This window comes from Primulina huaijiensis, chromosome 1, assembly GCF_012295235.1.
Source record: "Primulina huaijiensis isolate GDHJ02 chromosome 1, ASM1229523v2, whole genome shotgun sequence".
Taxonomy (NCBI): domain Eukaryota; kingdom Viridiplantae; phylum Streptophyta; class Magnoliopsida; order Lamiales; family Gesneriaceae; genus Primulina; species Primulina huaijiensis.
Window position 1 is genome coordinate 26,862,670 of NC_133306.1, and position 27,315 is coordinate 26,889,984.

The 27,315-nt window shown below is 34.7% G+C and overlaps 1 protein-coding gene across 8 annotated transcripts in view; it reads right to left on the reverse strand.

Annotated features, from left to right (window-relative positions):
- The window catches only part of LOC140990957 (callose synthase 9), a 40,542-nt gene extending 13,897 nt beyond the window's left edge, over window positions 1–26,645 (reverse strand). The window contains exons 1-32 of one of the 8 annotated variants that reach the window (XM_073460852.1): window positions 26,309–26,509; window positions 25,418–25,477; window positions 25,201–25,336; window positions 24,891–25,108; window positions 24,252–24,811; window positions 23,255–24,119; window positions 15,491–15,692; window positions 14,483–14,580; window positions 14,021–14,184; window positions 13,656–13,779; window positions 12,675–12,785; window positions 12,472–12,597; window positions 11,397–11,486; window positions 10,051–10,148; window positions 9,852–9,969; window positions 9,348–9,473; window positions 9,078–9,154; window positions 8,869–8,944; window positions 8,417–8,539; window positions 7,411–7,513; window positions 7,186–7,309; window positions 6,870–7,059; window positions 6,703–6,755; window positions 5,840–5,900; window positions 5,649–5,730; window positions 4,637–4,686; window positions 1,650–1,736; window positions 1,364–1,449; window positions 1,260–1,284; window positions 472–566; window positions 311–392; window positions 16–188 (exon numbers count right to left, since the gene is read on the reverse strand). In XM_073460852.1, coding sequence (XP_073316953.1) covers window positions 16–188; window positions 311–392; window positions 472–566; window positions 1,260–1,284; window positions 1,364–1,449; window positions 1,650–1,736; window positions 4,637–4,686; window positions 5,649–5,730; window positions 5,840–5,900; window positions 6,703–6,755; window positions 6,870–7,059; window positions 7,186–7,309; window positions 7,411–7,513; window positions 8,417–8,539; window positions 8,869–8,944; window positions 9,078–9,154; window positions 9,348–9,473; window positions 9,852–9,969; window positions 10,051–10,148; window positions 11,397–11,486; window positions 12,472–12,597; window positions 12,675–12,785; window positions 13,656–13,779; window positions 14,021–14,184; window positions 14,483–14,580; window positions 15,491–15,692; window positions 23,255–24,119; window positions 24,252–24,811; window positions 24,891–25,108; window positions 25,201–25,336; window positions 25,418–25,435 — 4,541 coding nt within the window. In that variant the 5' untranslated portion in view covers window positions 25,436–25,477; window positions 26,309–26,509. The other 7 variants (XM_073460867.1, XM_073460860.1, XM_073460874.1 and 4 more) reach the window with 7 other exon arrangements.
- Between the last annotated feature and the right edge of the window lie 670 nt (window positions 26,646–27,315).

The window sequence follows — 27,315 nt, forward strand, 5'->3', positions numbered from 1 at the left end:
TATGATGAACTCTACCACTTCTTCCCCTCACTGTTGCCTTCATCATCCAATATGGACGTAAGAATAAACTTGATAGCATAAAAGCACTCCTGCACCGCATATTTCATATATCCATCCTTTGAAATCCTGTCCCATAGCTCGTTCTGAGAATCTCTATTCTCCAAAGCAGTATCTTTAGCAACGAACAGCTTCAGATAGGAGAAAAATCACAAACCCATTTAGTAAGTATTACATAAAAGAAATATATCACACGGATGAAGAATCTTGCAAATTAACAAATATAATTTTATGCTCAAATACAAGGTGAGACCTTGCTAGCTAGAAGAAAAAGAGGCCACTGAACCAGGGGAAGGCTCCCTGAATTTTTAGGCATTTGAAGCAATTCCATTTCCCTGTTGGAAATAATCAGTGAGACAGGAGGAGATTCATGTCAATCAAAACTTGCGATGTTCAAACAGGAGAATAGCTCACAGATCAGTAACATAATCTTCTTCGCGCATATTCCTTACTATCTCATTCCAAAAGGGAGCAAATCGAGCAGCATCCAACTTGTTCTTCCCTAAAGCCTTAATAAGACAGACTTTTGATTTCAATATAATTAAAATTTAACAGCTTGAAAGTGCCAAAATGCTGAATGGTTGAACAAATAATGGAATACGAAATACTTTAATTAGCAGGGTGATACTATTTCAAAGAGAAGTTGAAATGCAATTCCAATATCAAGCACTTCTCAATCCAATATTATTTATGACTATTTACCGGTTTAAAAGTTTTGGATGACAAGGAAAAACTCCCACAAATTCTACGAGCAAAGAAAGAAACGTGTCATTTGCCAATTCTCCTTAATTTTTCAGCTTAACCAATGGAAAAACTTTAACATTTTTCTTTTATATAAAATGAAGTCTATGTTCTTGTGATCAACCTGAAGGGTTTCATTAGTCGCTGGTACTTAATCCCAGCCCTTGTCTCCTTTAAAATTGCGGATCAACTAATTTCAAATCTAAGCGGGATCCTTTTGTTTCCCAAGCAGTGGAATTTTAAAGGACATACTTGCAACCATTCGGTCCCAAGCTCAATTACTTCCTCAAAACCAAATCAAACAAACCAATAGAAACATCAGATCATTCTACAATGGTAATGACAGTAATTTGTTCTGTGCTTTGTGCTGAGTTATTTTAGTTTCTCCTTCATCCTTGCAAGATTAGGTTTGTAAATTAGTAAACAAAACCATTAGGTTCCATCAGGGTGGTCTAACAAACCTGACCAGATGACTGGATTGAATCCCTGCCACAAAAAAATTCTTTAATTTCAGAATATACAATTTCTAATGGAGAGAAAGGTATCAAACTGAAGAAGAAAGAACCTGTCAGGAACTGGCACATGCAGCGTATCCATGAAAGCCTCAGGAAACTTGTCAAAAAGATGATGAACAGCATCTAGAGATCTAATCTAAATTATGGAGAAGAAGTTGATTCAATACTTAAGCGAAAGAAATGTAATTTAAATTTTTAATTATACTCTAGGAGAACGAGAAATACATGCATAACTGAAGATATACTTTCAACGCAGCAAAAAATGTTAAGACTGCATATGCTTGATGATCACATGACATTTTCATACATAAAGACACGCACAATAAAATACATCACCTCTCCAAGGCGATCTCTAGCACCCAGCAGGAAACCCCATAAAGCAGATATAACAGTGTAGAAAATATGGATATCTAAGAGATAAATCTGCAATACAGGAAACAAGAGGGAAATTATTAAGTGGGAGGAGACATAGCAACATATATTGATATTATACATTAGAAATCTGTCTCACAGAATATCATCACGACACTGAAAGAATAACCTTCTCTCACATATCATGAACATTGAAATACATAATTCATTTATTTAAATTGCTCGTTTTTCCCCAATTGTCATCACAAGTTCATCAAGATTCAATAGATAACACAAGCAATTATTCTTTCCGGATACAAATTCAGTAGTCAACCAACATTTCTAGGGTGAAGACCACATTCTTGAATGACCAAGTGTAATGACCCGAATTCTTATTTTGAATGAAGTATTAATTAAGAAATAATTAAAGAGTTGTTAATTAAGTATTATTAACGAATTGATAATTTGGGATTAATCTGTTGGATCTACCGAATCTTAAATGGATAACTCGATCTACTTCCAATTACGTTATCTCGAGAAATCCAACCAGACGAATGAGATTCTGACACGTGGCAGATAAGATTGATTCGGATTTCTGAAATTATCCGGATGCAGCCTATAAATGGAAGCCGAATTCTTTTGTTTCCTACACCGCATCCTTCAGAGAGAGAGAGTTTTAGTCTTTTACCTTAGGTTTTCTAGCCAGTTTCTAAGGCACTTTGGTGTCGGGTTTCGGAGCTAGTGTCGACTCGAGGGGGGTCGGTGAACTGAGATCGAGACATAATCAGCGGGCTGACGACGGACGCAGGTATAATCCTAAAGCCTTTAGGAAGAACTTTATAGCATGTTTGGTAATTCAGAATCTGGTTTGATAGTGATTTCATATTGTTGGTATTGTCTAGGTTAAGAGCTTTCTGTCAGATTGTTTTAGTGAGGTACGTGATGTACTGACTGAGATATCCAAGCGTAGTATACACACTTATATGCTGCATATTTATGTGTTGCATTATACATGTTTTACTGCTTTGGCATATTATGCATGACATATCATGTTGAGCCTGATATCTTTTGAGATATACCTCGTTTGTTGGGGCCGCTCAGCCCTATTCTGTATTGTGGACGATGGGGCATCGAGAGCTACAGTGTCCGACGGGACCCGCGGGCTCTGATGACCTGGGAGTGTGGGAGCCAAAATATGCCTAGGGCAGATCAGAGACTACACACTCAGGCGCCTCTAGACTGAGCATGAGATTCTTGACTTGATCCTTGATATCCGAGCATATTGCATTTCACATGCATCATATCAGTATGTATACTCGTACATTCTCGTATTGGGCGATTGTCGCTCACATCCTTGTTTTCATCTTGGGCACCCCATTCCACGAGGCAGGTCTTAGGTTGGACGGTGCGGACGACCAGGGCAGTGGCTAGAGTAGTGGGTTTTCGGTGGTGATCCAGTGGAGGTTTTATGTGTGGTTTATCGTTTTATTGTTTAGAATTATGTTTCGATATGGTTGTATTAATGTTTAAGACTGCTGTTGTTTGTTCTGTTTTCATTTGGATTGTAAGATGATTAAGTTATTTGGTTTCCGCTGTTTAATTGTTGTTATTAAGTTTTAATGTTGCATGCTTATTAGTCTGTTTAGTAGTGACTCGGGTAAGGGCGCTACACCAAGCAAGGCCAGAAATGTCATTGATCACAAAACATCCCAAAATAAATTATGGTGGGACATGCAATATAGATTTTCAACCTTCTCAACAAAGTCTTAACATATGTGAAAGATAGGAAAACACAAAGAAGTCAAATACAGCCGTATGTAAAAGTAAAAGATCAAGAAATGAGGGAATTGGAGGCACAGTCCCATGGACCACTGTCCCAAAATTATGCTCTGGACTGCTCTAACAATTAGACACACTCAGAAAATTGAATTGGTTTATTATATAATCAAGCTAAGTACATTAGTTTCTCTCCACCTCAGGTACATATTTCTTGTATCCAACAAAAAATAAGAACAAAAACAACAGCCATACAGAGATGGATTGGTTAAGAGTAAAAATAATATTTCCATGCATAAAAAGTAAGATTATAACCGTCCAAAACCCCATCCCATCAAATACTCAGCGACACAATTATTTATGGTGATTCATCGGTGTTCTAAAAATCAGCCGCCGCCTCTAAAAATCGGCCTAGGCAGCTAGTCGACCAGCCTAGGCGGCCCAAGGCGGTTAGGACTTTTTTTTTTGTTCGTTTTTGGCTTTTTTTTAAAAATCCAATTAAAAAAATAACAGGTAATTTTTTATAGGCGTTAAATCAAAGTCCAACAAGAAATGTGATTTGCTAACTTGTCCTAACACGTCAAACTTCATTTTCGTCAACAATCTAGAGTGAGAAAACATAACGAAGGTGATTTTGCATCCGAAAGAGAGGAAGATCGCAGTTAATTTAATCAATGATGTAATATCATAAAATAAAAAACTTTATCTATTATTTTATTAGTCATGTTCTCCCTACTTATATTAAACAATGATTTAATATTCTAAAATAAAAATAAAATAAAAAATAATTTAAAGATATTAATATATAATATTACTAAATATTATACAAACTAATTTAAAAAACCACCTATGCGGCGTACCGCCCGCCTACCGTTTTTTAGAATACTTTGATTAATAAACTAAAACCATGCAACATTGGGTCATTGGAAACAGCAATTAAAAACTCAAATTGTTGTACACCAATTATTCAAATTTATAGCCTAATCGCTTTCTTTAAACAAAAGAGCCAATGAAAGGAGTAAAATTAAAAAACCCACAATCAAAGTCAAAAGTTGAATAAATCAGAAAGATACTCAAGACCATGAAAAATAATTTTGACTGTATGACAGAGAACAGGGGAACCATCAGTTCTCAAAATGGCAAAGATTTCAAAAAACCGAGACCAAAACACTAAAATAAAAGTTAAACATACTTACAGCCAGCACAGGCGCCCATAAGCTTAGCACGGATAGAGCATTATGGTTATCTACACGTGAAAATAGCAATTTTTCAATATGAGAAAAGGCAATATTGTGAAACAATAAAAAGATTGCACATTTTACACTACACTTAAATTGAACTTGGAACAGAAGTGTTGGATGACAAAAAAAATAAATTCAAGAATCAGATTTGATAGTATGAAAACAAATACAATGATATATCTTTGGTATGATATTTTTATTTTTATTATCTAGTTAATAACAATTTCCTACCATATTCATTCCCTTTTATTTTAATTACATCCATAATGATATGATTGTTCAATGAATGTTGGCTTTCATTACCAAATTTGTAAATTTTATGTTAAGTTTCAATCTCAATTAACGCTAAATTCCTAAGCTCCAGATTCAACGTGATGTCGATGTAGTAACCCTGAACTTGATATTTCAGCCTTTTATGTATCTAAAGACCATTAAGTGCCAAAAAAATCAAGTCAGTTTTCTGTCAAAGTGTGGTTTACAATGACCACCACACTTTCAGTCATCAACTCCAGCTGTCCACTTGTCTGATCTCTGTTTATTTGGTCAATGGAAGAATAATAGGTATCCACCTGCCTACTCTGTCTTCTGCCGCGAGATTTTCTTCAAAACATTGTAAAAAAATTGTTTTTTAAGTCGAAAACACATCAATTCAGAATGGAGGGATGTTAGAATGGAAAAAATGTAGATAAAAGTTGACATTATCAAGATTCAAAAAATGGGATCTGTATTATAATCTAAAAGAGATTTAAAAAGCTTTCACCCTTTGGAAACTATGTCGGGGTTGGGTTGCAGGTCTCCACGAACAATCAACTAAAATCTCTCATATTACATTATATGTTCACTAAATTTCTATCAGTTAGAATTCAACAAGTAAAAGTGGTGCAATAATAATACCAATCTCAAAGAAACCACAAACATTAGAACAGACATCAAAATAATCTGCTCCCTTGATAACATTGTGGCTTACTTTTTGACACTAGATCATGCCAAGAATATTGCCTGATATCCATTTCTACTATCAGCTTAGTTGGCCCCGCCAGCGGTCTAATCTGTGAAGTGAAGCACAAAATCATAGGGTGCTAAATTATCTAATCTCAGGCAAAGACAACTGAGATATGCAGCGTTCAAAAGCAAATAACAGAAATGTCTTATGCTTACCAGTAGGAAATAAGCAAAAGAAAATTTGCATCCAAGTACAACAAACCAAAAGATCATGTATCTGCATTGCCATGAACAAGGGCTAATAAGTTACAACCACCATTAGATCAAATATTATTCGATATACTCACGCAAAAACATGGAAACCAGGAACGCATTCTGATAATTTACACGGCCATCAGAAATCAATTGAGAAGGTAACAACTACAAATTTGAATGGAATCGGCAGAAATTATGCCCACCCAACAATCACATGGAGCGTCAGCAGAAATGGATGGAATTAACTGAGGTCACCCCAATATCAAGAAAACAATGCATTTGATAAAGTGAATCTAAAATACTCGAGATAGCTTCAGCAGAAATGGATGGAATTAACAGAGGTGACTCCATATCAAGAAAACAAGGCATTTGACAAAGTGAATCTAAAGTGAACGAGATAGCTTCAGCAAATCATCACGTTCCTTATTGCAAAAATGCCCAAACAAATCAAACTTGAAAGCATCCCCTCTCTCCCGCAAAGACTATAAGCCAACAGCAAACTGCCACTGAATCTCAGCTGGCCTCGAGTCAAGTGGGAAAGCCAAAACCATGGGTCACTCACAGTCATCATAATACAGAAAAGCTAAGATCATAAAGAATCCCTTCAGCTATCTTGCGAAGAATGAAATCATCAACATACAAAATTATCCATACTAGGTTAATTACAGCAATTGACAAGGAGTGACGGATAAAATTTGCTTCAAATAAAATACAAGGAAAAGCAGGGGAGACAGATGGAATGATGAAAGGTCTCCCTTATAAAAGTAAGGACACATAAACACGAGGGAAAGTCGTAAGAAAAAGTAACACAGCTATGTAATTACTTTATGAAATCTGAAGCTCTTTCATACATGCCCCGGCCAACATAGTAATGTTCCTAAAACACGTGAGAGCACACTTATTAACAACAACAAAAAAGAAATATAATTTATACTACAAATATGTGAAAGTCATTCACGCAATGCATAATGCTATAAAAAAATAAGTAAACCTGGTGCATCCACTTCAAAAAACGAATCAAAGGCCAACCATCACACTGATTGGACATATGGTGACATGCTGGTATGTGCATCAAGAAACTCAAAATGAATTTCACGCCAGCATAGATGGAAAGTATTATGACATAGAGCTTATAGATAATTGACTCGGCATTGGGTTTGCTCTGTTCTTCAAGAGCTCTCCTGTGAAATACAGCACTTANAAAAAAAAAAAAAAAAAAAAAAAAAAAAAAAAAAAAAAGAGCGATAGAAAAAAGAAAAGCTAGGCACTTAAAAGGAAAAAGGTTGAGAAGAGTAGCATATACATACACATAAAGGAAACATACGAAAACCGACGTCAAGCAATAGAACAAAAAACGGAGTAAAATCCTGGTCACAGCTAGGCGCCTAGAAGTGGAGTATGCCCCATACATCATAATGATGTCCAAGACACCTGAAGACCAGAAAAATTCATTGGCTTAAAAATAAAAAAAATTAAAAAAAATTGAACTATTCAAATGTGGCACAAAAGAGTCTAAAATATCAAATATTTACTCTCAAAGAACTTCATCACAAAGTATGTCGGTCCAACACTGAGAACTTCTCTAATGGTCTTGGAGTTGAACTGGCTCTTATTGAATGAAAAGACGGCAAGTCCCTGGAAAAGATGATCCACACTAAGAAATAAACAAAGAGTGTCTCCTGAACTGCAGATTATGGGCGTGATAAGCAAAATGATACCAATCCTGAATTTCAGATTTGTGTAAAAATAATAAACATCGACATAACAAAATGTATAATCTATTTCATTGTAAATACAAAGAAGAAAAACAAAAACTGAAATAAGTTGATAACAAGATATCAAAAATCTAGAAACTTCAAACTAAACATATTTAAAATTGGTAATAACAACAATTCCTTTCAGAAAACTCAAAATTGTGTACTCTAAAAATCTCAAATATGCAATCAAGAAGATATGGTCCACCCTAACGTTATAGCAGCTAACTCAATTTTTCCATTTTCCTCATCATTCCTCTGGAATTTAGTCGTAATTCACCAGAACATGGGAGACAAAGCTAATTGGATATCAGTAACCCACATCTTCTATAACACGATAGGCCCTAAGAGACTGATCCAATGAAACAACTGCAGTAGCTGAAACTTTTAAAAGTGATTGAATTCATAATGGTTTTGCCGATTAGAATTTGTAACAGCCCCTTGACATATGGATAACAATTATATTAAGGGAGAGGGTGGTAGACAAGGCAATTTGGTGTGTCATGTGGAATTCCAACTTATTTTAGAGATTGCCCCTCCCAAATTGCAATATGGCCCATCACTAATTCTTAGAAATAGGATATTACCTCTATTCTAACATAAATTAAATTAATTATGAAAAAAAGTTGTACAAGCATGCAGCGAGTGCGCCGGACACTAGTATATATATAACACACACAGATAGGTGTACATAAAAAAATTCATAACGGAGTAAAGCAAAAGAGAGAGAAGAGATGAGGCGAGAAAAGCTTAGCACTGCTATATTTCCAAACAAGTTGCAGACCTGAAACATAATCAGAAGGAATATCCAGAGGCGATGAAAACTGTGATAGAGATGAAGAAACGTCCTGTGCTCAACAAAAGATGTTTTACCACAACGTTTGCCTCCGCTAGACTTCAGAACACTCTGTAAACCAGCAGCGGATATTTTCAAGAAAACACTTTCCTCAGATAAAAATATCTTCACCGACCCAATCTTATTATGCGTGTCAACAAGGAATTTGAAATATAAATGCCAAATACATGATTTTCGGTGAAAGTACGGGATAGTTTGAAATTAAAACATCCAAAGAATAATTTTTAAAATTTGTGAAATTCACAAGCCAAAAATGTATACAGGTCATATTTTTGGGAAAAATTATTACAGAGTCAATCTCCAAATTGTCCTGTGAAAATACCCAAAGAAAGCCCTTGGCTATTATGATAATTAAGAATGAATGTAAGAATGTTACAGACCTTTGACTTTGTTGGATGTAGGAAAAAAGTTGTACCCTTACGCCATGGCCAACCAAGTTCAAAGCAGTGCAGTGACCTGGGAAAAAAACAAAAAAGAAACAAATTTATCTATTGAAGAACGTCTAAAATTTAAAACCATACTGTTAAAAGATAAAGGTTATGAAAACTATTATTCCAATATATCTTGTAGTTCTGATACCCAAACTTACCAAAAGTATTCATTAAAATCGTCATAATTTCTCCAAGACGAATGAGGAGCTCGACCATTATCATTGTTGGAGGCTTCCTGTAGATCATGGATTATTAAACTATTAAGAAATAAATTAACTTTTTTCTTTGAAAATCTCGAGTTCATACTGGGATGTAATTACCAAAAACTAGTATTTCCAGTGCCCATGACATTAAATTAACTCAAATTCTATAAACAAATAAACTAGATCACAAGCAAGACACAGAAATCGGAAAGACGGCAGACATACCGCAGAAATGACCTCATAAAGAGGAAGTATAACTTGATCGATAAACGATACTCCAGACTCAGAAACACAGCTGTTGGCTGGCTGTGCAACCTGTTGCCGTGATATTTCTTCCAATTCCCTTCCCATCTGTTCAATTTGAACAAAACATGGTATTAGGATGAGACAAAGCTACACCGGGAAAAAAAATCATTGACTTCTTCCCAACTCCCAATAAAGCAGAAGGTACAACTTTAGATCAGAATTTCATTTTTTTTAGACTCAGAAAATTTTGGGCAACATCGTTGTCCTTGCTTACCCGAAATATCCTTCATTCTAAAGCTTAAATAGAACGAACAAAACCCTTTACCAAACACGGGAGTCAACTTGAGCTATGAAATGAAAAGAAAGCTGTGGGAAAACAGCCAAATGCCAATCCTTATGACTTGAAATCTTCTTAATCGATACCTAGTTAAAAACAATAAATGAAAAAAATGCTCAAACATTTAACGCTCCAAGTGAACCTACATGATGAAATATGTAGCACAAGCATTCTGGAAGAAATCGAACATTTGCTGCTTCGCCCCATATTAAGAAGTACAATGAAATAAGCAATAGCTTCTTCTCCTTGCTAACGGCCTCCAAACTGAAAAATGTATAGTCTGTTACAAATTAACACGAATATCATGAAAAGAATTTGCACCACCACCGGAACTAAAAAACATACTTGCTCCAGACAGGTAAGATTCCCAAATAGTTGCACCACTTGATGTAATTGTCAAGAGACTTTAAAAATACTCTCTGCACAGCAGCCTCATCCAATTTCTGGAGCAAAGCGATAAATAACTCAAAACACAATAGACCAAATGTTCATCTGAGATCCCAAAAATGGTAATAGGGATCGAGTAGACATGCACATCATGCTACCATAAAACTAATACTCATATTCAAGGAGTAAAAGCATAAGGTGCATACACAGAATTTGAGAATAGTAACAATATGCTCACAGAGACAGGAGAGGAATAGAAAAACAAAGAGGAATAGAAAAACAACCGCCCATTTGTTTAAAAATCCAAAAATAAAATAAAGGCATCCACTAGGCTCCAAAGTTATTCATTTTGTCCACAGAGATAGAGAGAAAAATCATCTAGGTTAATAACTCTAGACAATTCACAAGTAGTGGAGATTGTTAGCAACTAATCCTGAAGCTAATGGCTGCAATCTGAACATAAACCTCTAAATCTGTTCGTAAACATTTGAGACACAAATTTATTTAGTCAATCTTCCAGGCAAACCATTGATCCACAAATAGTTTGTATAGTAAAAGCTTGATTAGTGCTCTTAAAGTAACAATTGATAATCTGATTCTAAGAAAACTTAATCCTAGATCACAGGCAAAAGAATCTCCATCCATAAGAAATTTGAAATGGGATGCAGATGTACAATCTCAAGGACAAGCGGCCCTTAATAAAAATTAAGGGAAGTTAAAATCAATAGTAAGTGGAAAACACGATCTTCCACTTCTACTGAAAGCCAAACATGGGGTCACGCCAAAGGGTAATCCAACGCTTATCCTCAAACAATATTAAGGTATCGGCACTAAAGCACTGTCCACTCTCACATATCAGGAAAAATAATTCTAATTAATATAAATGCTTCGTGGAAGGCTGTGAAAGATGTGATTCACAAGCGGTTGGATTCCGTACACTGAACTACTATTGATAAAGTTGTACAGTATTATTCATGAAGCAATTGCACTCTAGATATATGTCACCTGGGTTTAAATTCACAGTTTGGAGCGATCAAGCAGCTATTGGCAATTCTAAAGGGTTGTGACATTGTGATGATCCTGTACAAAAAGAATTTTTTCCCCTACATCTACAACCAAGAACCAAACTAATAAAAACCTCCCATCCCCCTCTGAGATTAGTGTCCTAAGCCAAACATGTGGAACAACAAAAATCATAAATTGAAATGTACAATCAGCCATCATCTGAAAAGACACCGCAAAGAGACAAAAAAACGAGGGGAGTAAATCCAGTATATCATTCTGACACATGGTATGAGACATACTGGCTCGGGTTCCTCAAGAATACGAAGCCGACTTTGCTCATTTGCAAGGAGGTGAACAACATGCTCCCGTTGATTGGAAATATTATCTTTCTGAAAAAATTAAAAACCGAAAAAACAAACTTGAATCCCAAATCTGAAAATTCAATAACACCAACAAATAAATACCAAACATTAAAAAATTAATATTTCAATGATTTTGGGGATGTACAAAAATATAACACAATCAATAACGCGAGACCAAATATCATGAAACAAAATTCATCACCAGGTTCTTCTCCTAAGGGACAAACTGCCAAGGGCGGGAGAAATGAGATTATTGCATAAAGTTCATCCAGATCATGCTCTGTTCAACAAATTGAGAATAGTGTTGTAACCCATTTGAGGATACCAACCTTTGACGCTCATGCAAAGTTCTGAAGTACCAAAGCTTCATCTACAATAAGCATGTTAGCTAAATGCTTTGAAATTTTAACCTCCAATTCATATTTTGGGTGACAATACATAGAAAGAAGCAAAAAATATGATAACGTATTTTATGGTTCCTCTTGTACAGAATAAGTAATTGCAAGTGAGGTCATCGTCTTTTCACAAATTCAAATTACACCAGGCATAAAGGTTTTCAAAGTTAATGGTACACCAAATATAAATGAATGTCTGTTGATATCAGCAAACAAGATTCTTTCTAAAGTTGCAGTAGGCCCTAATCACCATGACATCTAATTGTTCAGCTTCTCCAAGACGACATGCAAATAAACCTCTTATAATACTAGGTATTTACCGAATTTTCCAACTTCATTGACTAACATACTAACCGAGCATTATGGTCCACATTATAATGAGTGCATTCTCACCCCCTTCTTCTGACAAATACAGTTAATTTTAAATTAAAGTGCAAGCAGAAAAACTGATTTTTTAGTGCAAGCAATTAATTAGATTTTTCATAACATTTCTTTTCGGGATAGGACAGAGAACAGAAAAGTTGACAAGAAATTTTGCAGAAACAAACGGCAATGGAGATCAAATCACATGCTGGTGAGAAATAACAACTAAAAATTATATATGATTACACACTAACCTGGAAGCCAAAAGTATACTGCAAAAAGTCGAACACGTCTAAACTCCTCGTCGCCGGTGCGGGAAAAGTTCCAGGTAATTTTGGAAGTCCCATAAAGTGCTTCAAAGATGAAGCCGCTGCTCGTACCTGATTTAAAATCCAACCACTCCAGACGACTGAATACCATTGAAATAGTAACTAGATAGAGAAACATAACCTGTCACCTCTGGAAAAGACACAATGGGATTTGTAAGAGTCGGAGCATCAAGAGGAATTATATTGTAGGCCACTAAATCTTCTGTCATAGCTGCATCCACCTCCATCACTCGTTTCAGCTGAAGTAAAGAGCAACCATGAGGAAAACTAAAATTTCATCAACTTGACAACGGGGGCAATCCAGGGAAAAGAGAGAAGAAGATGATGAAAATAATTCAACACAGTAGGTGCCTGGGATATAATCCGGAGTTGAATCTTGATGAAGCACTATGGATAGAATCCATTAAGAGAACCAATTACCTACACACTCCAAATATCCAAAGACATGCAAGCACTTAGCATGGACCCCTATCCTATCTAAAAGCATCTCCTTATCCATCTTAAGAACACGGGCTGAACAAAGTTACGCAATAAATTAGAAGTAATAGTGGAAAAATATCTCATCACTGTAAGCAGCTGGCTTCAGATTAAGTGAAAACAAAGTTGGAAAAAGAACATGGGTGTTCCTTTGGTTTCAGCAGTCATAAGTTTCACGTGAACTCATGCATCTCCTTTTTGGTCAATACACACACAAAAAATTAGACAAAGAACAGAAGAAAATTAAAGGAAAATATAAAAATTTTAAAATGGTGAAACTGTGAAATAGCTTATCCTGCCACTGAGCAAAATCACAGTATCTTGTGGGCTTCGCCAAGATAGGTTATGTGCCTCATTATTTAAAATAAACTGAAATAACAAAAACATATATAAATGGACTATGATAGGAGGTAACATCTTAATCCGAGACAAAGAAACTAATGCATAATTCAAGCACACTCATTTAAGTATATGTATGATTTAGTTACTTTGTATGACGTATAAAAAAAACAAATACCAAATTCTCCATGCTTATAATTTTTTAAAAAATAACAAAAGATAGAACTACCTTCCGTCGAAATTCATATGCCTACATGAACACAAGCAACAAAAATTTTAAAAGATAGACAAACCTCCTCAGGAATTAATCTTTCAGCTTCTTCAGGGGAAACCTCATTTGTCAGCTGCTCTAAAACATGTCCAAGAACTTTAAGAGTAGCCAAAACTCTTTTCCTTTTCACTGTTTTACGTTCCAACCTGATAAAAATGGCAGAAGACAATAGTCGAGCAAAAATTAAAAGACAGCCAAAACATATGAAACTAACAACCAAGTTTTTACTAAAACCAATTGTATGCAAGAGTACGAAGAGAGAAAAGTGCTCAAGAACAAGCATGATGCCTAATTCGAAAACAGCACAGAAAACAAGGCCAAAAAACCCTACCACAAACAAACATCTGATAGCAACTAGAAAAAAGTGCCTTGTTTAAGAACACATACTCTCCAAGGTTGCCACTAAAAAAACCAGATTCTCGCAACTTCATCTCCTCTTCTCGAAGCTTGTCCACATTATGCTTCTCTCTGTAGTGTGTATAAAATTCCTGTAAGCGGGTAATGTCCTGACTTCTGTCTATGGTTCCACCTTCCCGCTTCATTAGCTTTTGCTGCAAGAATTCATAAATATCACAAAAGGAGAATGCAGCACATATGTATAATAAAAGAAATCTGCACCAGTACAAGTTTAGAAAAATGTTAAAGTCAACAGCTCTATTTATCGCAACCATGCCTATCACAGACCATAAATTTCTCAAATGCAAGTCATAGAAATTTCAAATACATCAATACATGCAGGAGCACAAATAAAGTACTATGATTAATGATCAAACTATTCAATTTTGCAACATGGAAAACATTGAATGAGCGTATAAGTGTTGCATTAGTAACATTCCTCTTTAGAGATACCTTGATGACAGACATTAAACCCGTCTTGAACTGTAGTACACCCCTTCCCTCACTATTCGGATCCAAATTTTGAGCCAATGAATATGCATGCTCACATACTGAAAAGATCAAAGGAAGAAAAAAATACAGGGTGAAAATAGAAGTCAAAGAAACAGGAAGCCATTAAGCAAAGGACATCCATATTTATATTTATTAAGCATCTAGCTGTTAGAAGCATTACTCATTCTTCAACAAGGTTTGATCGAGCCTTTTTAATGATGTTATTCTCTCACAAGCTAACAGTCTAGCATGACTCGGCGAATTTTCCACTTGGGAATCCCTAGATACCTTCTCGAGTTCAAATTATGACAGCAGTTTTAATGCATAACAAAGTCAAGAGTGTTATTCAGTGACAAACTTACTTAACAAGGCAATCAACTCTAGTAGCGTAAATTCTCACTCATACAGAGCCAAGTACACGAATTGGGCACCCAAGAAAAACAACTAGTGAAAATAAAAAAAAAAAGTTCAAAATGATCACGTGTATGACTGTAATTCAGATAGATACAGTTACGACTCCATTTCAAACTGTTTCCCTATAGTAATGTTTAATAAATGCAACTTAAAAGGAAAAGAATTAAAAGATATTCCTGAATACAAAATTTAAAGGTTTCACAAGCCCACATTTAGATATATAATCCTCGTTGACACCAGCACTTGAGTCCAAGAAATCATTGGATGTCAATTCCTGGTAATTGGTAGAAGTATGCGAAGCAGTAAGGCATCACCCCGTAAGGGATGGGAAGGGAATACTAAGGGAGGTTTGACTTCTAAAGGAAGTAACATCGGAGGAGTATAAGGGATGGAAAGCGGATATTGAGGGAGGTTTGACTTCTAAAGGAGATACTCCTAAGATGAAATGGAAGTCCTGAGTCAAAAATTATCTAACTAGTTTGCATAAAAAAATAATCGTCTCAGAATGAAAAGAATATGTCTCAGCATGATAAAAGAAAAACAAATGACACATACAAATTCTAGAAATATTAGGATCATCGGCTTGAATTTCATCTGCAGTCCTTAGAATGTCGTCTATGTCTTTGTTACCAAGTGACGATGGAACATTTGCAACAAGACCTGCGTCAGGCTGTCCAAATACATCCCCGCTCACTCTTCGGTCACGTAGTGCTGCACGCACCAACCGCTCCCACAATCCCTCCACTCGAGACATCTCCTACATGACGTCAAAAATTAAAGAAGAATGCATTCTTAATGAGTCATTGTTCATGTAGAATAAAATTTGCAAAAAACTAATGGCCGAAAAATAAAATCAAACGCTGATCCGGCCAAAAGAACACTCGTCAGCATACAGAATAAGACATTCCTATAGCGTGTGCCCTAATGAACTGAGTGAAAACAATAATCCCAGTTCAAACAATTGTAATCAGACCACAGAATTACAAAACCAGCTCAATCGACAAAATAATTTATCAAAGATCGACATGCCAATAAACACAGCACGTTCCAAATTTACAAAAAGATAACACTAAGCCGCAATTTTTTCAATTGCTTGCCCAATCAGCGGCATCGTCTCTAAAAACCAGCCAACCAAACTATTAATTTGACTTGAAACTAAACGCCTCTAAACACCTAGCGCCTGTAACATTGTCAAAAAGAACATCATAAAATAAACGACTAGACGCGCATTAGAAAAAACGAAAGTACAAATATGGATAAAAAAGAAACCCTAGAACTGAGGATATTAAGCTCACGGGAGGGGATCTGGCGGGCGATTCACCGCTACGTCAAACGAATTTCTCTATCACAGACTAAAATTCCAACGCAAGTATACTTGCTATCAATAAATAAGGAAAAAGATAAACCCTAGACTTTTGACTTTGAGAGGTTTGGGGAGTAGATCACGGACGTTGCAATGGTGGTCCGGAGCGTATTTACGGTAATAATACCTCCGGTTCTTCTCCTGCAATGAAATCTTTTCCGTGTTAAAATCGGGGTTTCACATGAAACTTGAGCAGACAGGTTTTTATAGGTGTAGACGGTGTTCGTAAATTGTACGCGGAGCAACCGCAGTTTCCTTTCTTCGGGTGGGAGCGTTGAAAAACTTGGCTGTTGAGATTTTCCATATGAAAAGAGTAATTAACAAAATAATGCCGTTAGAAAATAATTACCAAATTCAAGCATTTATTTGGATTAAATAAATTATAATGCCGACTTCAAATTAGACAGCATGAATTGTTATTCAGTCAACTAGTATTTTTAAAAAATGATCTTTTACAATATATTTGTCATTTTTTAAAAAATATTCCCCACCACGAGTATATCAATTTTTCGAAAAATAATTTTTTGAAAAATGAAAATTTTAAATAATAAAATGTAATTAATAAATAATAATAATAAGTAACAAAATATATAACTCTCAAGTTTATATAATTATATTAAATTATCACTCAATATTTTTGTGTGAGAGTTCTTTTTGATAAGTTTCAAGGACGGTAGTTTTAAGATAATAACGATCTTTTCTCGTGTGCATAAACTATGTAAATCTTTTTTCAAAAGTGTAGAAGTTAAAGTAATCATAATCTCTTTATCTTGAAAAGATTACAATCCATACATACAACTTCTTTTCATTTATATTTATGATCTATACATGATCGGTATATATTTTTTTCTTTGATCTTGATAATTGAAAAATCTCTATGGAAGTTTGATACTCGAACTGATTATCAATCTGAAATTGTCGGCTTGTTTTGGTCGATTTAATTCGGCACTTGTTTTTATTTATTTGTTTTCCAATACATTTTTTTGTGGAATCCATGTTATAATTTTTGTTGTCACATGCAATATGGTCAAAATATTTATAGAAATTTTTATTACCAGTTTTTTTTTCAAATCCAAATTTTTTTACATAAACGAAAAAACCACCTGATTTTTAAAGTTTTTTTTTATCAAAAATTTAATATTTAATTTTAATATTTGTGGTGTATCGTATTTATGAAATTTTGCGTAGTATTTTGATTACTTTTAATTTTTTTTTACAGAAAACCGTAGCTTAATTAAGCTACAGTTCTTTGAAAAACCGTCACTTTATATAGCGACGGTATTTCGAAAAACATTCGCTTAATATAGATAGCGACTGTTTTTTCAAACACCGTCGCTTAATATAGCGACGGTTTTTTAGAAACCGTCGCTTTCATTCAGCGACGGTTTTAATATTAGCGACGGTTTGTATTTAACCCGTCGCTAAATTAGTGACGGTCTTGTTCAGGTAAACCGTCGCTACAGGCGGGGTTTTTTAGAAACCGTCGCTGCAAAATAGCGACGCGGCCTCTTGTTACGGTTTTTCAAACCGTCGCTAACCCCGTTTTTTTTTTTTTAGTGATTTATCCTTCATCTACCCATATATAACAATATAGATGTCATTTTTATTTTATTTTTTTGGTTTTTCTTTTGCGCCAGTATATGTCATTAATTTATTATCACATTTTGCAGACATTGGTCTGTTCTTATAATTTTTGTTGGCCTTCATTTCCATTTTATATAAAATGAGCACATCTAAAGTGTTGCCACTTGCTAACTGATCACACAGACCATGCACCAAAGTACTTAACAAAATTAGTGCTTATTTATTTATATATATAATTTTTCATGCAGGTAATTCCTCAATCCTAATTGACTAGAAGCAATGGAGAACAACGGAAACCAAATCCCCAACAACAATGCCACATGTAACAACATCGATCTTTCGTTAAGATTTGGTCTTCCCTACTACGATAGGCTAAGATTAGAAGATAACAATGAAAGAATACAACAAGGCCAGGTACTACGTACAATTAATATAAGTATCGTGTTTTTTTATAGCACATTCTATTCCAATAAGTTAAAATAATATGGCTCATATAATTTAATAATTATTGGTACAAGTGGAACAATTTCCCCATCCAAATCGGAGCTCCTATAGGACAGGCCCCGGCAAACCCTGTGGATGGGGTAAAAATATATACGCCAAGTATATATGTGGCAGATCAAACACTCCACCGTGGAGAAGAGGANAATATTAATTTTTTTTTAAAAAAAATCAAAATAAAAAAATATATAATCTCTAGAATACCACTGACACATGGCCAAAAAGCACTAGAATACTTGACCACCAAAGTGGATTGTAGTGAAACAGTGTGAAAATATTAAATATAGAATTTAAATGCATTCATTCTATCGAGGTTGTAAAAAGGGAACAAATCTATATATTCAAAAGAATTAAATTCTATATTTATTGTTAATAAGAAAGTGGGTACTCATATATATTGCCTTTTAATTAATCTATTCTTCAAAAAAAATAATTTTGCCTAGAAAAATTCATTATAGACCATGCATTTCCATATTTAAAAATAAGCAAATTGCGACTGGCTAACTCATACAGACCATGCATTAAATTTATAATTTCTTAAAGTAGTCGTAATTGCACGCACAATGCACGTACGTGATATTATTTTGTAGAGTCATTAATAGATTTTATAAAGTTTTAAAATCAAGATAAGATTTGGAAACATGTACAGGATTTCACCAACCAGATTAATCTTTATTTTTTCCCTTCCCGTTTGTTGACTCCGATCCGATAATTTCTTGTTTCTTTTCGACGCGTACTGCCACATTAAAGAACATTACGAATCCATCAAATCTTTGATTTGGAATAAGAACTGAAACCAGACACAAAGCTCTCTTCATGCCGACTGACATATGGCCAAAAAGCAATGAAAAGCTTAACCACCGAACTGGATTATAGTGAAACCGTTTCAAAATATTAAGTATAAAGCTTTGCATTTCTAAAAAAAATCACCAAATTCTGCATGGGTTTGTGTGTTAATCACCAAAACAACAAGTATGCGTATGATGTATATGCATGAACTGTGTTTTACCATTCCTATTTAAATGAATTCCATCCATTAGACTCTAAAAAGCTTCAAAGGTATCATCACAAAAAACACTCAAAATTTGTATTTGCTATCGAATAAGAAATAGAGTTGTCCCATGCATTGCTTTTCAATTTTCAAAATTCTTAATAAATACTCACCAATATTCTCCTAGCTTCTTCATTCACCATTGCAAAATTTATACACTCTCAACTCCGCCTTGCATTTTCTTCAAGCATCGTTGGTATACGTTTTTTCAACCCTTACATAGGTAAGAATACTTTTAATTTAATTTCTTCAGCGCTTTTGTGTGAATTCATTTTGATAATTTTTATTTTCATTTTCAAGTGAAGGATTTCAAGTTTAAGGTGACTGTACTGATATTTGTTCATAGATCAAATTAATAATTTTTCTCAAATGGAGTAAAAATTAACGTGGTCAGAAGAAACTCAATCTTTTTACGATTAAAATCCTCGCTAGTCGCTACTCCAATATTCCATGCACGAGTGTGATCGCATGGTCTACAGATTCAATTTTCTTTGATCTTGATTGAAAAATCACCTCGCATCTTTGCTGATCTTCATCGATATAACCCTGTCGCCACTTGTTTTTGTCGATTTATGTCGGCGATTGTTTTTTGTCGATTTGTCTCGTTTATACTTGTTTTTGTTGCTTTTCGTGTTTATCATCACCGTCCTGCGCATCATCCGAAGAAAACTTATTGTTTTTTTTGTAAAATGATTTTTTAGATCATGCATCCTAGTATGTAACAAAATTAATGCATAACCAAAACTGTATAATATTTATTTGTACTTTTTTTATGCAGACAAACAGCTTCTCAATATATATATATATATATATATATATATACACTGTAATGGCAAACAACGGAAACCAAGTTCCCAACAACAACGGGGCAGATAACAACAATATTGATCTGACTTTGAGACTAGGTCTGCCCTTCTATGATAGACTAAGATTAATAGAAGAAAACAACGGAATACAAAATAACCAGGTACATATTTTTAACATTATTTAATTAATTTATTCACATACAAATAATTATATTTTTTATTTGTTCCAATTAGATCAATCTTCCTATCCAAATCCACAGAGTGTGCCAAGCTTGTGGCAGAACAGTCACCCCTGTATGGAGGACAGGCCCACACGGCCCACAGGCAAGTTCTAAATTTTTATTTTACATTTTGAATATTTTTATAATTTCTAATTAATTTCTGCACATTTTTGTTTTCGAGAATAATTTGTGCAAAATTTCAATTGTGCAGACATTGTGCAATGCATGTGGGCTACGCTATATGAGAATACTGAGAAGAATTTATCAGTGATCGATGGGTGTCGTTCCTTGGATTTTTTTTTCATTTTTTAATGTAGGATTTGTGTCTTGTTTTGAATTAAACTAAGTTATTTTGGTGATTTTCAGCGTTGCATGTCCATAATATATTTATTTTTGCGTGCGTGCGTGTGGAGATATTGTGCAATGTATGTGGGCAAACCATGCAAGAACTATGATAATATTAAAAAAAATATTATGAATAGAATTATGTAACTAATTTTTCTTTATTGGAGCAAGTTAGTCTCTTTTAAAAGTTTGTCCCGAGTTAAGGAGTAAGTGTTGGCTCTATATGTTAAATACTCTTCAACTAATACCATCACCAACCATTGCTTTTTCTGAAAGCAATAGCTTTTTTTAAAATTTGATTCCTAGGGCCTGCTTTTTTTGTTAGGAGGTTATGAAAGCAAAGTTGTTTTTTTTTTACCATTAAATATACTAAGAATTTCTTAAAGAAGTTAGTTTTTATAAAAATATTTTTTTTATTTTTCAATCTATATATTTTTCTCGATGTTCTCAAATATATATTTATGTATACTAGTGACTTTTGACACTCCTTACGTGCTTTTACAATATTTTTTGTTATTAAATTTATTTATATCGAAATGAAGATACCGTAATTATGAAAATAGTAAAAGACTACAATACAATTTGAAATAATGAATTTAAAAGAAAAGCAAAAAACAAATAAAATGAGGGGGCTGGTGGTGTAAGAAATGAGACATCATGTGATCTGTTCTGAAAAGAAAATCATATTCACTTAGTTACATATAAGCTATTTGAATTAAAAAAAATTTGACAGTTTATTAATATATTATAAAATAAAAACAGATTATGATACTAAATCTATTAAGAGAAAACTTAATATACTCGGATAAGCGCATACATATACAAAATACAAATATGAACAAATTGTAGCCTGACATCGTAAAATGAACCCCGACTAACAACTTAAAGCAAAAGTATTCGAAGGTAGGGTGTATCTTCCACAGTCAACTGACTAGATAAGATTTTTTTTTACCATCTAATAAAACGCGCGATTGCCTCTTGGTAGGTAGCAGAGAAAGTGGCATAAATTGCAGCAAAGTATATTTGAAAAATTGCATTGGAGACTCGGAGAAGATTAAGTTTATCTTTTTTCCTTCTTTTTCAATTTCTGAGTAGAAAGACATAGCCCATTGGAAGACTATTCACAATGGGTCATAAATCAATAAAATCAACCACCTAAAGCAATGAACTCAATCACCAAATTGTAATGTAATGAAGTTGTTTCAAATATTAATTGTAAAGCTTTACATTTCAAAAGATTCACTCGATCCACTGTACGTTCACATGGTTTGTGTTATATCCAAAACCACAACATGGATAAGGATGACTAGGATATATAAACTGGTTTTCTCCATTTTAATTAAGTGATTGATTCCTTATAGATTCTAAAAAGCTTCGGAAGGCCGAATTATAACTTTATACACAACTAAGGCTCAAAATTTACATTTATTGTTGAATAAGCAAGTGAGTTGTCATGTAAAGTTTTTTTTTTTTAAAAAAAATCTCAATAAATACTCCTAAACCTCAATAAATAGTAAATACTCCTAATTAAATTCCTTGTGTTTTCACCATTGCAAGATCTGTGTTCATCACTCTCTGTTTATACTTCTACAACATCTTTAATATTTTCACACATTGGTATACTTTTTTTTTTTTTGTTTTTTTAACAATATTCCTTGTATAATTAAGAATGTTACTTTTATGTGAAAATTCTTTTGATATCTTTATGTTCATTTTCAAGCAAAGGATTGCAAGTTTAAGGAAATGGTGATCTTGGTTGCATTCGCTGATCACATAAATTATTTCGAAAGCAGTATAAATTTTTCTAGTTCTACATCTTTAAAACAATGATTACAAACTCCATGCATGTTACTTATTTCCATTTATGCCAATGATCTATCCCCAAAAATACTAATGCATGCAAAATAATCACATAACTCTATTTATTTATTCCTTTAATTCTTTTACGCAGACAATTTTATAATCTTAATAAATTGCAAGTGATGGCGAACGACAACGGCAACCAGATTCCCAACAACAACGTGGCATATAATAACGTCGATCTTTCTTTGAGACTAGATTTGCCCTTTAATTTTATGAGATCAGGCTAAAACTAGACGACGGTATCAGAATGCATATCAACAGAATGGCCTGGTACTACACCCTTTGGAGTACGATTATGTATGATATAATTTTGTAAATATCTTAATTTCATAAAATATAAATATTAATTATTAATGTCGGGTGACTGGTCCCATGCATCCATTTCGAAGCTCTGGGCAACTTTGGTGGTCCATATGGACCTGACCCGGCAAACCTTGTGATGTACAATGGTCAAGGAATTATTTTTCCAAGTCATTAATAGATTTTATAATATTTAAAAAAGAGAAACTAATTAATTAAAATTATTATAAAATCAATGTAAAATTTAGAATCATACGGATTAATCATCCCTATAATTACTCAAACTTTATTCACAACTTCATCCTTGAAATTCAACTTCCCCTCTTGTTCATCAAAACCAGCAGCACTTGCCTCAAGATCCACGCATTTATACCACTTGGCGCACATCACATAAACCACAAAATCCACAACGGTTAGCGCTGCAATCAGAAAATAAAACTTGTCCATATGCCCCGTGTTCAAATCCTCTGGAATCCAACCAGGCTTGTTATCTTTTGCAGTGATTCCCATTACCATGTTCACCAGCATGCTGCTCACGAAGTTCCCTAATGAAATCGACGCCATGCACAGCGAGCTCCCGAAGCTCTTGATCCCATCCGGGGCCTGCCCGTTAAAGAATTCCAGCTGCCCCACATACATAAAAACTTCCGAGGCCCCGACTAGAACGTATTGCGGAATCTGCCAGAATATGTGCATTGAGCTGATATGCTCTCCGGGTATCACTTGTTTGAGCCTGCCGAGTTCTGTTAAGCCTGCAGCGACCATGGCTAGCATGCCGATCACGAGTCCTACGCCCATGCGCTGGAGCTCGGTTAGGCCTTTGGGGTTTCCGCTCAGTCTGCCGGCCAAAGGGACCAGGATGTGGCTGTATATTCCTGTGCAGACGAGCACGCTGCAGATGTCGAAAGCCGACATGCTGGCTGCAGGGAGGTGGAATTTTCCGATTTGGGAGTTCATAACTGCACCTTGCTCGACGAATAGTGAGGCCATTTGCGTGAAGATTACCGAGTATATGATCGTGCAGAGCCATATTGGTAACATTCGGAAGATGCATTTTGCTTCCTCGATTTGTGTTACTGTACAGAGGCGCCAGGGGTCAGCAGGGCCCAAGCGATCTTCTTCTGTCACTATTGCTGCCTTATCAAGACACCTGAAAAAAATGATGTTTTATAAAACTTTTAAGTTCTAGAGGTACAAAATGATTCTAGCCAACAATAATATGAGTGTTTGAAAAATCTTAGTGAGATCAGGTTAAACAATTTTGGCCATCGATGACACTTACGCAAAATCATCGGTATGACAAATTTTTCGAGTTCCTTTGATGCTAGATTCAGTCCCTTGAACCTCATATAAAGCCTCGCCTTCTCTAAGAGTAGCATTCCATTTCTTGTTTGCAGCAACAAAGACTTGCATAACTCGCGGTATCGGGTTCCCGCACGGCTCGACATTCCGGTAACAAGGCGAACCTAGAAGAAATCCTGCCAGTGCCAAAACGGCTGAAGCCGTAGCCGCCCAGAAACCAAGTGTCCACTTCCCAGTATCCTCGTAATACACTAATACAGTGTTTGAAAACAGAGAGCCGGTGTTGAGTGCAAAGTAGAAGTAGCAAAAGAAAGAGGCTCTAGACTTTCTCTGTTTCGGATTTGACTCATCAAATTGATCGGCTCCTAAGGTGGCTACTGTGGGCTGGTGGCCACCGTAGCCAAATGCCACCATGTATATAGCCAAGTGGAATACAGCGGAACCGTATGTAACGGCCGGCACGCAGATTTGCTTGCCATCTCCACAGCCCTCAGGCTTTAGCAATAAAGTCCAGGATGACACGGATACAAGCACCAAGCCCTGGAATTTCGAAATTTTTGAGATAAATCTTAACTTTTCTAATGAATTATTTTATTTCAATGATAATAATATATGTTACCACGACAAATATGCATTGAAAAATTGCACAGGTGAGGTAACGGCCCCAGTATGAATCGCTGAGAAATGCTCCTATTAAAGAGCACAAATAAACAGTGCCGGTCCATTTGCTGACATTATTTGCGGCAGAAGCATTGTCTTGTTCAAGAACTCGAGTTAAGAACAAGACCAAGTTAACCCCAACAGCAAAGAAAGCTAGAGTTGCGAGGCCTTGATTTACTGCACCGTTGAAAGAGTCGAATTTATCGAAAAAAATTAAGATAGTAGAAAAAGAAGTTAAAATCCGCGGATTCGATGAAAAGGAAATTAACCTAGCAAAATAAATGCTGCGCCCCAGCCTCCTTTTGAAGTGTTCTTGCTGATAAATAGTTTATAACAACCAGCCTTTTTTCCATTATCTTCGCTATTTACGGGACGCGACTCTTGAACTTTTGGTGCTCCAGTTCCCTGAAAGATCAGAATATAAATTAATGATAACATATACTTAAAATTTAGACAAAAAGATCATTGAAGGGATGTGGTTATAACCTTTAGTGCAGTTTCCATGATCAAGGCAAGGGAGTCAATTGGAGTGAATCAAAGATTTCTCTGTAATAATGGACATGAAATAATTATTAGATATACATGCAGTGTCAAATCGAAGATTATTAAGTTTTCAACAAATCAAAATATTCGGTCAGATGAATATATATGTTACATGGAGTTTTGTTGTGCCTTGAATGGAAAGAAGCAGGAAACTGCTCTTGAAGAAGCTTGGCAAACAAATGCACATTTATACACAAACATAGCAGCAAGATTGGAATTTGGGTAATTTTCATTATTATATTTTTTGTGGAGACGTGATAATTTTTTACCTAACCAAGGAGATGCTGGTGGACGAATACAAGGTTAAGAGTGCAACAGGAGTTGGGGCCATAAAATGTGCCACTTTCTTGAATCGTTTTCGAATATTTAAGTGGATTCACACAGTTTCATGAAGAGGAAACCACTGTGTTTCTCATCTTTTATCTTCTTTCAAAGGATCAACAAAACACATATATTGTTTGCATGTTTTACTTTATACGTATGTTATGTAACTCATATTTTAGGGAAAATAACCAACTTTGCTTTTTTTGTTTTAGTTTCTGACCCAGAAAGTAATTAACTTGCATAAAAAAACTGTATTCTTGAAAATTGAAACCCAAAATAAAAATTAAAAAAAAAACCAAAATATCAATGTATTTATTTTGAAGGATATTTCAAGTAACACCTCAACATATCAAAGTAATTACTCTGCAACTCTTGCCTAATAATATATATATTCAGCATAAATACTAGCAGTCAAATATAATACAAATTCCAATCGTTTTCATACATCATAAGCACTGTACATGCACGGTTTTCTTACAATATATCCAATTCAATATAAGATTGATTTACCTTTTCCTGAATTTGACGAGAGATAGAACAAGGAGCTCTGGTATGGTACCGGATTCGAGGGAAGGTGAAGATCTCGCGTCGATGAACAACGGTGGTGATGTTGGCCGTAAAATCACTCCACTCAACACAAAGAATTCAAAACCAGTGATACTTGTTGTCATTTATGGTGCAAAAGAGAGAAAAAAGCAACTTTTTTTTTTACTCAGCTAGTTGACGTAGACAAATTCTGAAACTTTAATCTTAAATGTATTGTTGAATCCAAGTATCTCAAAAAGTAGTCGAAGAGAAAGAACCCACCCTTTCGTCTGGAACAATTTTCAGAGCAAGTATATTTCGAACCAGAATATGAATGAATCTTTATAATAAGATTGGTATTTTAAAGAGTTTTCGATATAACAAAATTCCTATCAAGCTCCTATCTTCACTCAGTTTCTCAGGTTCCAGTTTGAATCTTTCAAACTTTTGGTGACACTTGGACTAGGACTTTACAAGAAATAGGGAATAACAAAGTTACAAGAAAAACAAATTTATTTGAATTTATAAATATGCAATAAATCGAAATGAAATATATTTGTAAAGAGAACTTTTTAATGTTTTATAAATACCATATTATCATACAAGAATACCAAAATTTAATATTCCAAAAGGACCAAAACATCCAATGTCCCCCGAGGAATACATGAAAAATGAATTATCTGTACTATGTTTACTTACTATATTATGTGGAAAATCCAAGATCTAATCAATATATATCTGTTCGACTCGTAAAATTTGGTTCCATTAGAAGGCTTAGAAACAGATTATTTATTTATTTAAAAAATATTTTGCTTAGTATACCATCTTATAATCTTATATATAAGCAGTACTAATTTTAAAAATAATTAAAGATAGTAGATAGATGATACGAGCCACCCACCACTCGGAGGCCATGCAATTGCAACAACTTCCCATACTTTTAGCACTACTTAATTTAATTTATCTAGTTTGTTTGTTTGTTCCGATGAGGA